The sequence below is a fragment of the Python bivittatus genome, unplaced genomic scaffold, assembly GCF_059951505.1.
Source record: "Python bivittatus isolate LINGU-HERP-01145 unplaced genomic scaffold, Pbiv_v1 ctg000070_np1212, whole genome shotgun sequence".
Classification (NCBI taxonomy): Eukaryota; Metazoa; Chordata; class Lepidosauria; order Squamata; family Pythonidae; genus Python; species Python bivittatus.
The window spans coordinates 45,053,926-45,068,193 of record NW_028277034.1 but is presented as its reverse complement, the minus strand read 5'-3'; the positions used below and the strand labels follow the sequence as shown (position 1 = coordinate 45,068,193).

The following is a 14,268-nucleotide window of genomic DNA, read 5'->3' as shown; positions in this document are numbered from 1 at the left end:
AACTTGGCCTTGTTTCATTATAAGCAACCCAGAGTCAGTCTGGAGTCAGGTGGTGCCTTTCTTTCTTCACCATGATTTTCAACACACCCAAGCCCATCTGGTTCACATTGTAAGATTTACCCCATTCGTCTCAGAGAAACTCTTGTGACACGTGTGTTCAGCAAAGAAGTTTACTCAGGCATAACGTAAGTAAGTACAGACAAAGCCAGGGTTGGCTTGGCATAGCTTACATGGTATTTTATAGCTTCCCCGTTCCCGCGCTTACCCCTTGCTTAGTTACAGATTACCCGCAGTAATCCCCCCTTGCTCAAATGGCAGATTCAGTCCCAGTGCTTTTGTCTTTCTGATTGCAGTCTATGGGTTGTGCTGTTGTTGCCTTTGTTGGGTTTGCCTGTTTGCGTGCAAAGCCAGGAGTTCTTGATTGCTTCGCTTCTGAGGCTCTGCACTTTCCTTTGTTTTCAGCGCCCGAGGGGAAACCACGCTGATCCAAAGTATCCACTTGCGGTTTTGAGTTAAGCATCACCACCTGGCCGTAATCAGCTCGCGGTTTCACTTCCCCTTTTTCTCTACTCGCGCCTGGGCGGTGAAATTGACTTATGTGAAGCTGAGCGGTGCCTTCACTGTGCCGTGCCGGCTGAATCTGACACACATGACAACAACTATTCTAAGATCAATTTTGGAAGCCCTTCTTCAAGTGCCTCCTCCTTAGACATATAGCCACCTCATTCTGCTTAGCTTTTGAAAAGCTATCGTGCAGATGGACAGAGTCTTGAGTTCCTTGTGATAGGGTTGGAAAGAATAAAAAGGTTGGGGAACATGCAGGGTAGGACTTCTGCAGTTCTTCTCCATCTTCACAAGCAGTAGCCCTACGAAGCAGTTTCCATGTAACAAGGGTACATGTTATGTTGCCATGGTTGTGTTTCTGCTCTCCCTTTATGTTACAACTGTCTGTATTTATGTTTATATGTGCACTGTGAAGCACGGCTACATGCGTTCTGTTGTGGGTCACATCTGATATGTAACATGATCAGGAGGGAGGGAGGGAGGGAGGAAGGAAGCCTTAAAGACCTGGCTGGTCTCCCAGGTATTGGGAGGGAGGAAGGAAGGAAGGAAGGAAGGATTAAAATGAAACAGTTGCCAACTTTCCAAGCTGCTGCACTGCAGCCTCCCATAGATATGCACGCAGAAACTTTTTCTGGAATGTTTTTGGCTGTAAATTAGTCAATTTTTAACTTAAATCTTTCTTTTCCTAGCTTTTTCTGGTCCCCTTCTGTTCAGTTTTTTTGGAAAATTATCCTACTGATAAGAAAATAAAGTCCTAAGTCCTCTCATATAATTTATTTCCAACAATCTGTTGGTTCGAAAAGAAAGAATAAAGAGGCAAGAAGTGATCGAAAAAGATGACTAAAATGTGAGGACAATTTGTGAATTAATTACAAATAAAGGGTATTTACATTTGGCAATGTTCATTAGCAGGTGGAATATTATTTCATCTAGTGAATCCATTTAAAAAAAAACAAAATTATTTGTCATAATTCTTGTTGAAGGAAATTTGTTCTCAACAGCATAGATCACACTAAGCCTATAGATAGTCTGCTAAACATTCTAAATTCAAAACATTTAACACATATTATTCTAAATATGCAACACTGTGTGGCAGGAAGATGGTAGCAAAGTTAATCTCCCATAAAAATAACTGAAGTCTGCCTTGCTACTTTATCACTATGGTTTAAGCACAATCCCTCAGTATGAAGGAGAATAAAACAAACTTTAAAAAATTCAAACGGTATTCCTTGTTGCTGCTTAAGTGGAGCCTGTGCTCGTGCAGAATGGACATTTCATTCTGACTGACGCTCATTTCTAGTGAGGCAGAGTTAGACAAATGAAAGAAAGGGCTATCCGGAATCAAAGTTTGAAGTACACAAGATTAAAAAGAACCATCACCACCACCTTGGTTTTAGTTTGTAATTATGGCAGAGTTTGAATTATTGTCCTCTTGGCCACCTTGATCACACTGTTGGATAGAAAGTTCTTGTATCAAGATGGTTTTTATGTGATCACCTGCGAGTTTTGTGAGAATATTTGACTGAATAGGTAATATTTGCCTTTCCTGATGCAAGCATTTTTCTCAGCAAAGTAAAGTGCCCGTGTATATGTGTACATATGGAGACAAAGCAGCCACACAAGGCTGGGAAAGGTCACAGCTGCTTTAACAGTTTGAAAAGAAATGTCTTATATGTGCTCCTAGAAATTCTGAAGTATGTACATACATTAAGCAATTATATAATGGAGACTCTAATACTAAGTAAGCTCAAGACTGAAATGTACAACAATGACTTTGATGTAATCTGTAGTAGCTTTTGCTTTTTATTATATTCAAACTTGTATGAAAAAGTCTACTAATTTTATGCTTGTGATGTGTGTGTGTGTGTGTGTGTGTGTGTGTATGCACGCCTTCAAGTCAGCATGGACTCCTGGCGACTGCCTGGACAAGTCCCAGCAGTTTTCTTGGCAAGGTTTCAGAAGCTGTTTGCCATTGCCTCCTTCCCAGGGCTGAGAAAGAGGGACTGGCCCAAAGTCACCCGGCTGGCTTCATGCTAAGGCAGGACCAGAACTCACAGTTTCTAGCCTGAGGCCTTAACCACTACACCAAACTGGCTGTCTATGCTTGTGATTGTGATATCTTAAACTGTAATAATACTGACAGAATATTTGTTTCTTTTTTCTTTGTATTTAATACTGTAAGTTATCCAACCAATAAAATCTCAATAACTTTAATTAATGCTGTATAAATAACATAGTATTGAAACAATATAACGTAGTAAGATATACAATATAATAAAGGGGGGGGGGAATTCTGAAGTACAGCCTTAATAGGGACAGAGCCAAGTCATTTTACTTCTTCTGAAACATTTCTCAGCCTCTGACTAAGGTTTAGGTTAAGGCTTCCTGAAGCCACACCATGTTTCATCTGATTACAGACACAAGATCAATTCACAGTATCACTACAAAGCCAAACCAGAGGATAGAAACAAGAAGTAAAGCTTTCCACTTTCTGTCAACATCATAGAAGACATTAAAATAGCCATACCAAGGAGTGGCAGTAAGAATGTCTTGTTGGCAAAGACATTCTTGAATCCTCTGAATCCCCTTAATTTTACAACATGAAGGCAAACTTGGAATGCCTCTGTATTTGGTGAACAGTATTTTGGGGGGTTGGGCCGCCAGGTTTTAGATCTTCTTTCTCCAGATTACTTGCACTCTGCTAGAACATCTTTGACCCATATGAAACTTTTTGATATTTAAAAAGCAGATGGTTTCTTTGGTGCGTGTTTGATTTTTATGGTGCTGGGTCAGATGTGGAAGCCATAGAAGGTTGCAGTGCTGAAGCACTTTTACTCATCCTATCTTCTGTAATTAATTTTTAGGAGACAAGTTTCTCTGACAAATTTCTGTAGTGGAATTCCTAGTGCACAGTATTTTTCCCCCTCACCTAAATAGGAATCTATGTTCATATGTCTTTCTTTTCCCCTTTGCCTTAAAAGCTTTCATAACAGATTGTGATGCATTTGACAGTAATGGCTAAGAAATAGTGAGCTCTGAAATTACAACCTGTTCTTCACCTCAGATTGTCTGGTATTTTTAGGTCTTTCAAAGGTACACATAGACTTTCCTGTGCATCCTACCTGCTTTTTGATAGAGATTTTGCTATATTGTAGTCAGTGTCTTGTATCATCTACACACAGACGTTCCCACACATTTCAGTATATTCTTACTCTGTTGCTTTCCAATGGTGGAGGCTATTGGGTGGTATTTATCTTAAGTGCTTCTTCAGACAAATAAATGGTTTGGCACTATTTTTTTCAAACCTTATATTTCCTTAACAGTTTGCAAACCCAATGTTGTGTAGTTTAGTCAGATGAATATTAGTGTGCATGTGTGTTGTGTTGATAACCTCTGAGAAAAATAGTTGAGTTCAATTAGCATTCTGGTCTTTATCTTCATGTCTTGTTCCATTAAGCAGTAGCCAATACCGTTTCCATGTGATTTGGTATAGATCTTTGCATCCCCATGACTGTTTCTGTACCATTTTTGAGTTATACTTTCCATGAACTTCTCTGAATGCAGAGGACAAAATTTCTTGACAGTGGGGTCTTAGGCCAGGGACCATAATTGAGTGACAATAGGAGAAAAAAAAATCCTACATTCCTACCCCTCCCCTGCTTTCAAAACTAAGTTCTACTAATATCAGAGAGGGATAAATGGCTTTCCAGCATAAGAGAATGATTTGGTGTGGCTTGGCTTGGCTCGCTTTAGTTTAATGGGAAGTGGCAGTTGAATACATGATATATCACTTGCCTTCTGGGGTTCAGTACTCAGTTCAGTACTCAGAGGTCCATATCAAATACTGATGCTGGTCTTTGACTTCCTGCTTTCTGTTTTTCTAATTACTGTATTATAGTAAATATTAGTAGTACACCATGTGAGTACAGGTAGTCCTCACTTAATGATCACAATTGGGATTGGCAGCTCTGGACATCATGGGACTGTGACTTGCATTTTTACTGCTGGCTTCTCCTTTGATTCTGCTTGTTGGAAGATGGCTGTGAAGCATGCAAATGGTGATCACATGACTTGCAAAGTGGCTGAATCTTGATTACATGACACTGGGATACTGGGACAGTTGTAAGTGTGAAGACCAGTCATAAAGTTACTTTTTCGGCACCATCGTAACTTTGATCAATCACTAAACAGGGCAGTTGTTAGGCGAGGACTACCTGTATTCAAAAGGGTATAGCTACACAACAAAATGGCATATATTTATACAAGTTTAACTGTAGTGGCTTCCTGTAATAGTTCTGGGAAGTATAACTTGTTGATGGCATGGAATATTCTCAAACAGAGGCCATGCCTTATCCCCCTACAGAAAATAAAATTAAATAGAAATGCATTCTGTAAATACCAACAACAAGGTCCTTTTCTGAATATGGGTTTTTGGAGATAGAAGGGTTGTAAAAATTCCATGTTTTGTGAAAAGTCCAAAGTTTACAGAAGTACAAAAAGGGCAGAACCTGCCTAATGACTTCAGAATTCTGACAAATGTGTGAGTTAGTTCTCTCACAGTTAAAAAAAAAAATGATAGCAAATCTGATGGCTTCAGTTATAAGGTCAACAAGTCAGCCTGGTCAAAAGAGGGACCCAAGTAGTTCTTTATGAAGGGCAAGAAGAAGAAAGATACTCAGAGATGTTGCATACTTAGAGAGAGAGAGAGAGCAAGCTTGTTCATGAAACACAGCAGAAATTGGGTTATGGCTTCTTACTTTCTTCAGTACATATTATGTATCTGTAAGTACTTGTATTTCTGGTGGTGCATTCCTACCTGTGGAGTGAACTATGGCATTGGGAAATAGAAAAAAATAATACCAGTGGTGTAGGGCAGTGTTCCTCAACCTTGGCAGCTTGAAGATATGTGGACTTCAAGCAGCCAAGGTTGAGGAACACTGGTGTAGGGGAATGGATAAACCTGGAAGAGGGCAAAGCTGTCCTTATAGAATCTTAAATCAGAGCACTCTGCTTTGCAAAGTACTATGGCAGGTTCCATTTGCTATTTTTTATTGCAAACTTTATTATATTCCTTGTTAAATAAACTAATAAAATTGCATATGTTGGTGCTTTCTGGAAAGAGGAGATTACTAGAAAACCAACTGAGATTGGCTGTGTAATTGGACACAAACTCATCCTCAGATCACTGCAGGAGCTTAAAAGAATTACACACTAACCAAATGGACTTAACACACAGGGATCTGTTCACCGTTCTGTTTACATAATATATTGTATTTTGGTTGCATTAGGTTATTTGTACTACTAACAGAATGTTATTAAAAATATCACACATGAAAAAGGAGCCCTGAGATTCATTACTTGGATGTAATTATTTGACACAGTGTGGCATTGTCTTTTCTTGTCAGGAGCAGGGGGGAAAGTGCTAAGCCTATTGTAACATCTCTTTTGATGTTGTTATAGGATATAATGAAAGATGAGTGCTTGACTCTGAAGCTGCAACTAAAGGAGAAGGATGAACTCATTTCCCAACTTCGTGAAGAGCTGGTAAGTGACAAATAATTCTTGTTTCCTATTGGAATTCACTAGACCTGATAAGGTTATTAGCTGGGGCCAATACACAAACAAACATATAAACAAGGTTGAATATGTGCTTAAGTTACATGTCTATGTCTTCATATTAATCACTTCATCCTGATCTAGGCAGATTTCGCAACTCTCAATATCTGGGAACTTATCAGCCTCTGAAAGGGCAATTTCCTAGGTAAGGCAAAGGGGGTTGTTTGTTTTAGAAGGCTGTACTGACAGTTCCCTTTAATTGCTGATACAAGCCACAATTTTCTGTGGGTTTTGCATTGCAAATATTCTGGTGGGGTACACAACATATGCTGATTTACCATTACTGATGCTTTCTGTTGACACAATCGTTCAGCAAAGTATTCTTCCTCACTCCCAACCCATGAAATACATGAATAAACACAGCATAAATCTCAGTAGCTTTTCAGTTTTTCATACAACAATATACACTTTACACTTGCTGCTAGTAAAACTGATTAAATTAATATCTGTAAACATACTGAAATGTGGAACTGAAACAAGAACAGAAAAAATAAAACTTTCTTATCAGTTGATGTTCTGACCAACTCCCAGGTATTCTCCTTTAATTAAGAGAATGTATGTGTACTGCTGTGCAAGGCTATACCAAATACAAATGTGATGCAAGCTTTTTCAGTATGTGAGAGGGTACATTACATTACCTGCTCATTTTAATTTAGAGAGGAATCTTAGTGAATAAAATATAGAAATGAATGAATGAATGAAAGTGTGTGTACATGTAAGTATGTGTATACATACACACATACGCATATATTAAGTGCAGAAAAGGGGAATGTTTCCTGGGAAGAAACTGTCAAGAAAATTTAATAAAAAACATCCTGCTTTCCATTGGCTGGGATATAATGATGCCATATCAATGGAGATCAGAACTAGCAAAGATGATAAAATATAATATATTAAATATATAAATTTATTGTGTATTTCTTAGATAGTAAACCTCTGGAAAAGTAATCCAAAGTGGTACAGAAAACACATTTTGCAAATATTTGGGAATATGATTTTACCTGTATCTGTCTATATCTGGAATGCATTGATAGAGATGTTCAACAAAAGAATCTGTTATGATTTGGAAGATAAGTGAGTAGTAGCTGAGGTTGTCTGCTCAACAGTATCTGTCAAATACTGTTTAAGTATTTGTATTTACTTACTGAATTAAGTAAAACAACTACATCAGAGGAAGTATAAAAAGGGAATAGACTGAGAATCTACTTCATTTATCCAAAATGGACAGTTTTTTTTTTTTAACTGCCCTGTGGACCAGATAAGCAATTAGACCTTGATTTAAAAATATTATTGATTTGATTATAATAGTATTATGCCAACCTTTCTTTGGATATTAGTCTATTTTAACCTGTAACAGATTTTTGTCTTAGTAAAAAGAGAAAAAGACACTTTTTGGGTCAGTATCCTTTCTACTGTGTGTTCAAGGCCTCCAGAGACACGTTTCAAGGGGTATTTGATGGTGTGCTTCAAAAACTCTAAATATGTCTGATGGCTGATATGCTAATGACATAGCTGAAACAGTCACATTAGAAGAAATTGTTGAGAAAAGTGAAAATACTGGGGATGAGAAATTATTTATTTTTGATTTATGATTTGATGAGTTAAGTTGATTCAGTTTGAATTTGCACTTCAGTGGGCTGAGCCAATTCAGTTCAAATTTGCAGTGTGGTGAATCATATCAATCCAAAGCTTTAATTCAATGAAACATGTATGTCCACATACAGAGGTCCATTGGATGTTTCTAATCAGTTTGAAGGCATCTGATTCAGTGTGTTGAGTCAACTTGACAGTTTGACAAGATTGATGTCAGCCCTCCGAAGTAGTCCAGACAAGAACAAATCATGAGTACTAACACTACAGGGTTGGTGTGCTCAGGGTTCCTTTGATTAAACAATGTCATCTCTCAGGATCCTGGAAGCACACCTTCTCTCTAACAGCACCTACCCTCTGGAACAAGGTTCTCTCTGAGATCCAGATGGCCTCCACTCTACCGTTGTTTAGAAGAACCATGAAGATCTGGGTTTTTACCCAGGCCTTTGGCAAGGGAGTGAGATCCCTTGCTTCATCACACTTGCCATAGTTGATTTTTTTTAATGTTTTATTGATATTATTTTAATTTCTTTGTTTGACTGTTGTGAGCCACCGAGAGTCATTGAGAGTTGGGCAGTGTACAAGTTTAATAAATAATAATAATAATAATAATTATTATTTATTTATATATTCTCTTTACTGATTAAGCTTTCTTGAATTTCTGCATGAAGAAGGCTCTGACAACTGAAGATAAGTAACCAGTTTTAATGGTGATGCTTCTAATTTGTGACCAAAACAAATTTTTAATTGAGGATCTGATTTCATTCTACATGACAGCCATATTCAGTTTTGTATTAATAAAAAATTCAGAGTATTTGACAAGAAAAAAAAGTTGTTTGTAAGAATGGAAACAGACTGTCCTCAAAACTGAAATGAATACTGCTTTTCTATGTTCTTTTTTAAGACATTAAAGAATGATGTATTATGTAAATACTAAATAACATTAAGTGACAAAATGGAATAGAGATTAAGCTTTTACAGACTGGTGAATTTATGGTACAGTGTCTGTCTTGTCCAAAGCATATGTCTGAAAACATTGTCACTCCAAAAGTATATTTTGTTGTTCTTGTGAGTTACTGTTTCTTGATGCCAGCGTTAGTCTTTTGGGTAGAGAATGCATCATTTTTCAACAAGAACATAAAAATACAGGCTTCAGGGTTTATAGTAAGCAATGGGTTTTGTGGAATTTATTATTTATAAGAGTTCTTCAGCTATTAAACTCTTAAATAGCAGATAAGAAGATCAAAATCAGGTTGGACTTCATGCAGATTACATTCATTACAAGTTCCAAGGATGCAGGTTTTGGTTAGGCATCAGGAAAAATTCCTAGTGGTAAGAATGGTTCAACAATGGAACTGGCTGCCCCCTATCTATGTGCGATAGAATGTGAAAGCCTATCTTTAATCTTAAGGAATACATGACAGTCTTTAATTTAATTTAATTTAATTTAATTTAATTATTTTATTTTAACATATTTTAACATATTTTAACTGGACAATTTTTCTGAGGGCTTAACTCTTCTTCCCTGGAGGTGTTAAATAGAGGTTGGATGATCATCTCTCAGGGATGGTAGTAGTGGATTCCTGCACTGGCTTAGATTATCTATATGGTACCTTCCAGTAATTTTATTCTATGATCATATACATTATTCATTATTATAGTGGTATTTTCTGGTTGTCCTTTAACAGGGAGCACAATATGTTTATTTAGCATTGTTTACCTGCTTGTAATATAGTATAGCCTTATACCTTTTGATGAGTAGAGAAAAATCTTTTCCATCACCTGCAACCTGATTCTTTTACATGGAAATACCCGGTAAGAATCTGCTTCTTAGCAATTACACTCCTCTGGAGAGTTTCCTTAAAGATAATGAAGGGCACGCTTAGATTTTGCATCCCAGCATCTTCTCTAGAAGTATAAGTGATCTACATGATCCAAGGAATGCAAGTGATTCCTTATTTTTCCTGCTGCTCTCTTGGCATAGATTTCTCATAATATTGGAGGAGTTACTCTCTTAGAAACTTACTCTAAGCTTTCAATTGCTGCTATGGTATATTTGGTACACAGTTAAAATCTAGAAGACCATTCTTGGAATTGGAATTCTACAATCCATGTCCTTTTAAAAACTAGTGGAGTTAGATTCCTACCTAGGTTGAGAATTTTTCTCCGAAGTTAGTGTACAGAAAATGTAAATCTTTTACAGATGCTTTCTAAGAAAGTGTAATAAAAGTAAACTGTTGGAACATGTGCGATAGAATGTGAAAGCCTATCTTTAATCTTAAGGAATACATGACAGTCTTTAATTTAATTTAATTTAATTTAATTATTTTATTTTAACATATTTTAACTGGACAATTTTTCTGAAACCATATAAATGATTTATAAGTTTTTTCTTGAGAGTAAAGACAATCTCAGGTTTATCCTTTCTTTACCCTTATATTATGCCTGAAGGGACATTTTGACAGAACGGTTTAGTTATTTTAGTGTGATCCATATGGCTGGCAGCCATTTCATTTGTAAAATATTATTTTGTTAAGATTAGCATGCACTTTTCTAAAATAATCAGTTCCTTTTTGTATTTAATCTTTGAGCCAGATTCTCAGTCCTTGTAACAATATTCATTTATGCTAACTCTACCTCAATTCTCCTGGACCATTATTCTAAATTATTCTCCTGGACCATTATTCTAAATTTGTGTTTGTATGTATGTATGTATGTGTGTGTGTATGTGTGTGTATATGTATATGTACGTAGGCACATCAATTTTATAGTAAGGTAGATAAATCAGAGAAGTAAATTTAGTTCAACGTATGTTTTATAAACTGAATTAATTTTTTTTGCCCTTGATGCTTTAATAACATGATTGCTTCTGATAAGTGTAATGGTTATATTCAGAGAAATTATATTGTATAGCCATCTTTATGGTAATTCCTTACTTGTCCTGATTTCTATTATTTCATGTTGGGTGTTTATGATAGAGTATTACAGGTTCTTAGATGATTTACATAAGAAGAGACAGCTGTAAGTAATTTCAAATCTTCCTTCTTCCTCATATTTAGGAAACATCTGAGTAGAAAAAAAAGAGATTAGGTATACTTAAACATTATTAAAGTGTCAGATTCCTTTCCCCTCTTTTACAGAGAGAATTAATTGCACATAGTCCAGAAAAAGGCTTATCTCAGCAGCAATTATTCTTCAAGTCAACTCTGCAAGGCAATGTAGAGTGGGAAGATGACAGTATCCAATGAAACACAATGTGGATTAATTTCCGATTCCTTGTGCTTTCTGAAGCCTTGATGAAAAGCTGACAGCAAGATAGAATCTTTAATATTCCCTTGCACTTGTGGAGGTGATTCTGCATATTAGTTTAAGTCTCTGTCACAAAGTGGTGGCATTTTTGCACCACTTGGTGCCGGATGCAGATAAATAATTGTCAAGCCTTCACGGCAGGAAGGAATTTGTGATCTGATGCTGATTCTCTTCGACGTATCTGCATAGAAATAATGTAGCAGGAGTTGAGTGCATCAGCAATAAAATGCTGCCCCTAAGTGTCTCTGGAGATATTACACTGTGACTAACATTACTTTAATAATAATGCATTGCATATGCTTGTCTTCTGTTAAGATGTCACAAGGTAAAATGTTAGCTTTAGGAGACCTGCAAGATTTTATTGGTGAGCCTTTTTGCAGATTTAGATAAATATGACTTGACTTTACTTTGCAAGGACCCTCACCTTTGTATCACACAGAGGAAATCATAAATTAGCTGTCTGCAGATGGATAAGGCAGAGAGTCACAACATGTCTCTTTATTCCAACTTTGCTAGAAAGACTTTCCACTGTATTATTTGTTTTTCTTTTTAACCTTTGGAATACTGAGAATAGCATTAATGAAATAGTTACTACATTATGTTTTTGGATATTTCTGTATGCATTTATTTCCATGTTTCCTTGCTCATATAAAATATCCATCCATGCAGAGTTTCTCACCTTGCGGATGTCCATACTTTTATGCATAGATATTTTGTGAATATATATATGTATGTATGTATGTATGTATGTATGTGTGCATGTGTGAGTATGAATGAAAATATGGGATATTACATACAATAATAAATCAGCCTCATGGAGATATACCATTGCAGTCCATTCTGTCTGGCCAACTCTTGGACCAAAGATAAAGCTTTATCTACAAAGATAAAGCTATATCTACTAACTAAGCCATTATGGTTTATGTATGTAGTCACAGAATTACCAGATCTGGGCTACCAAACTCTGGACAAGCACCAGATGGAAGCGTAAGTTAAGAGGAAATTGAAAACTTGCTTTGATTTTCTGACAAGTACTGAAATATTTGTTAGAAACTGATTATGGTATTTCACTAGGAAGACTTTTCTATCCAATAGTCTCTTCCTCTAAGTATGATGTGTAATATATACAAGTTTGGTTAGTGATCCATTTCAGAAACATCTTGAATGTTAAAACACCCCCTGAGGCATTTTGAGTTAGTCTCTAAATGTGACTGGGTTTTCCACTGCAGAAAGGGTAGTATTTCTATTTTTTTGTATTGAAATGCAGAATCAGATAAAATGTCTTTTGATCTATATTTTAAGAGAGCCAATGATAATTTGCATTTCTTGGAGTTGTTTTAGATTGTAACAGCACACCTACTGTCTCCAGAATTACTTACAATTATATATATTATAGAGAGTAGCATACCAAAATCATCTAAATTAATAAATTAGCTTATCACTGAAAGGAGACTAATGAACATTATATGCATTTTGTTAAATTGCAGATTAATGCAGAAACTGGATTGAATCGACTTTTGACTGAATACATGTGAAAATGATATGTACTGGATATAGAATTCTCCTCCCTTAATTAAAACTTCTTGGAGCAAATATAGATAATAATTTAATGTGGGTTGAATGATCTACTGACCATTATATTTCAGGCTTACTCACTCTATAGTCATGTAAGTTATAGAAAATGTTGAGTAAGATCTCTTGCAGAATTCTTTAACAGGCAGCTTAGAAACATCAAATCTGGACCTCTGTATGCTGGGAGGATCTTTCTTTATAAGTTAGTGGTGATGGAAAGAGAAAGAGTGTGGCATTTCAAATAACAACATGTTCTTTTTTTATCTGTATTGTATTTCTTTGTCTTGTTTTATTGTGAGCTATTTGGAGTCAATCTGGAGTTGGAGGTTGCCTAAATTGAACAGATTGAATTGAATTGAATATAGAGTTGGAAATAGCTGATACAAGAATGGGCAGGCAGGCCTATAACAATTAATATTGAACACTACAGCTACCAGGTCTGGGGTGCAAAATTCTAGATAATCATTAGATGATAGCAAAGAGCTGCAGACTACTCAATCTTTTCTGCTTCCTGGTGATCATCCAAATTTTTGCACACCAGATTTGGTAGTCCTAGTCAATAGGCTTGGTTAGAGTACTGAACCTATTTCCTGCACTGTTGATTGAGTAATAACACTGTTTTATACATATATATATACACATATAAAATTGTTATTGTTATATTATTGTTATTATTGATATACCAACTTACTGGTTTTGTCCTAAAAACAATATAGAATTTTTATCTTGTTAAATAACTACGCTCAATGAGATTTTACTATTCCACTGTATATGAATTTATTATAATATAATGACAGCATAGGATCATTATCTGATAATCTAATTAAATAATATCAGATTCTGTCTACTCATTTTAATTGGCCATTACACTTAACTTTATAAAGTGGGAAAAGCTTCAATCTGTTACTATATAATTTATATGAGATTATATATCTCCCATTTATTATCCATATACAGTGGGGCAAAAAAGTATTCAGTCAGCCACCAATTGTGCAAGTTCTCCTACTTAAAAAGATGAGAGAGGCCTGTAATTTTCATCATAGGTATACCTCAAGTATGAGAGACAAAATGGGGGGGAAAAAATCCAGAAAATCACATTGTCTGATTTTTAAAGAATTTATTTGCAAATCATGGTGGAAAATAAGTATTTGGTCAATATCAAAAGTTCATCTCAATACTTTGTTATATATCCTTTGTTGGCAATGACAGAGGACAAACGTTTTCTGTAAGTCTTCACAAGGTTTTCACACACTGTTGCTGGTATTTTGGCCCATTCCTCCATGCAGATCTCCTCTAGAGCAGTGATGTTTTGGGGCTGTCGCTGGGCAACACGGACTTTCAACTCCCTCCAAAGGTTTTCCCTGGGGTTGAGATCTGGAGACTGGCTAGGCCACTCCAGGACCTTGAAATGCTTCTTACGAAGCCACTCCTTTGTTGCCCGGGCAGTGTGCTTGGGATCACTGTCATGCTGAAAGACCCAGCCACGTTTCATCTTCAGTGCCCTTGCTGATGGAAGGAGGTGTTCACTCAAAATCTCACGATACATGGGCCCATTCATTCTTTCCTTTACACAGATCAGTCATCCTGGTCCGTTTGCAGAAAAACAGCCCCAAAGCA

General features: G+C 36.2%; 1 protein-coding gene across 4 annotated transcripts in view; it reads left to right on the top strand.

Annotated features, from left to right (window-relative positions):
* The window catches only part of CCSER1 (coiled-coil serine rich protein 1), a 738,752-nt gene that overhangs the window by 378,099 nt on the left and 346,385 nt on the right, over positions 1 to 14,268 (top strand). For all 4 annotated transcript variants that reach the window (XM_088133054.1, XM_088133055.1, XM_088133056.1 and 1 more), the window contains exon 8: positions 6,025 to 6,108. In XM_088133054.1, the coding sequence (XP_087989180.1) occupies positions 6,025 to 6,108 (84 nt within the window). The remainder of the gene's footprint in view (positions 1 to 6,024; positions 6,109 to 14,268) is intronic.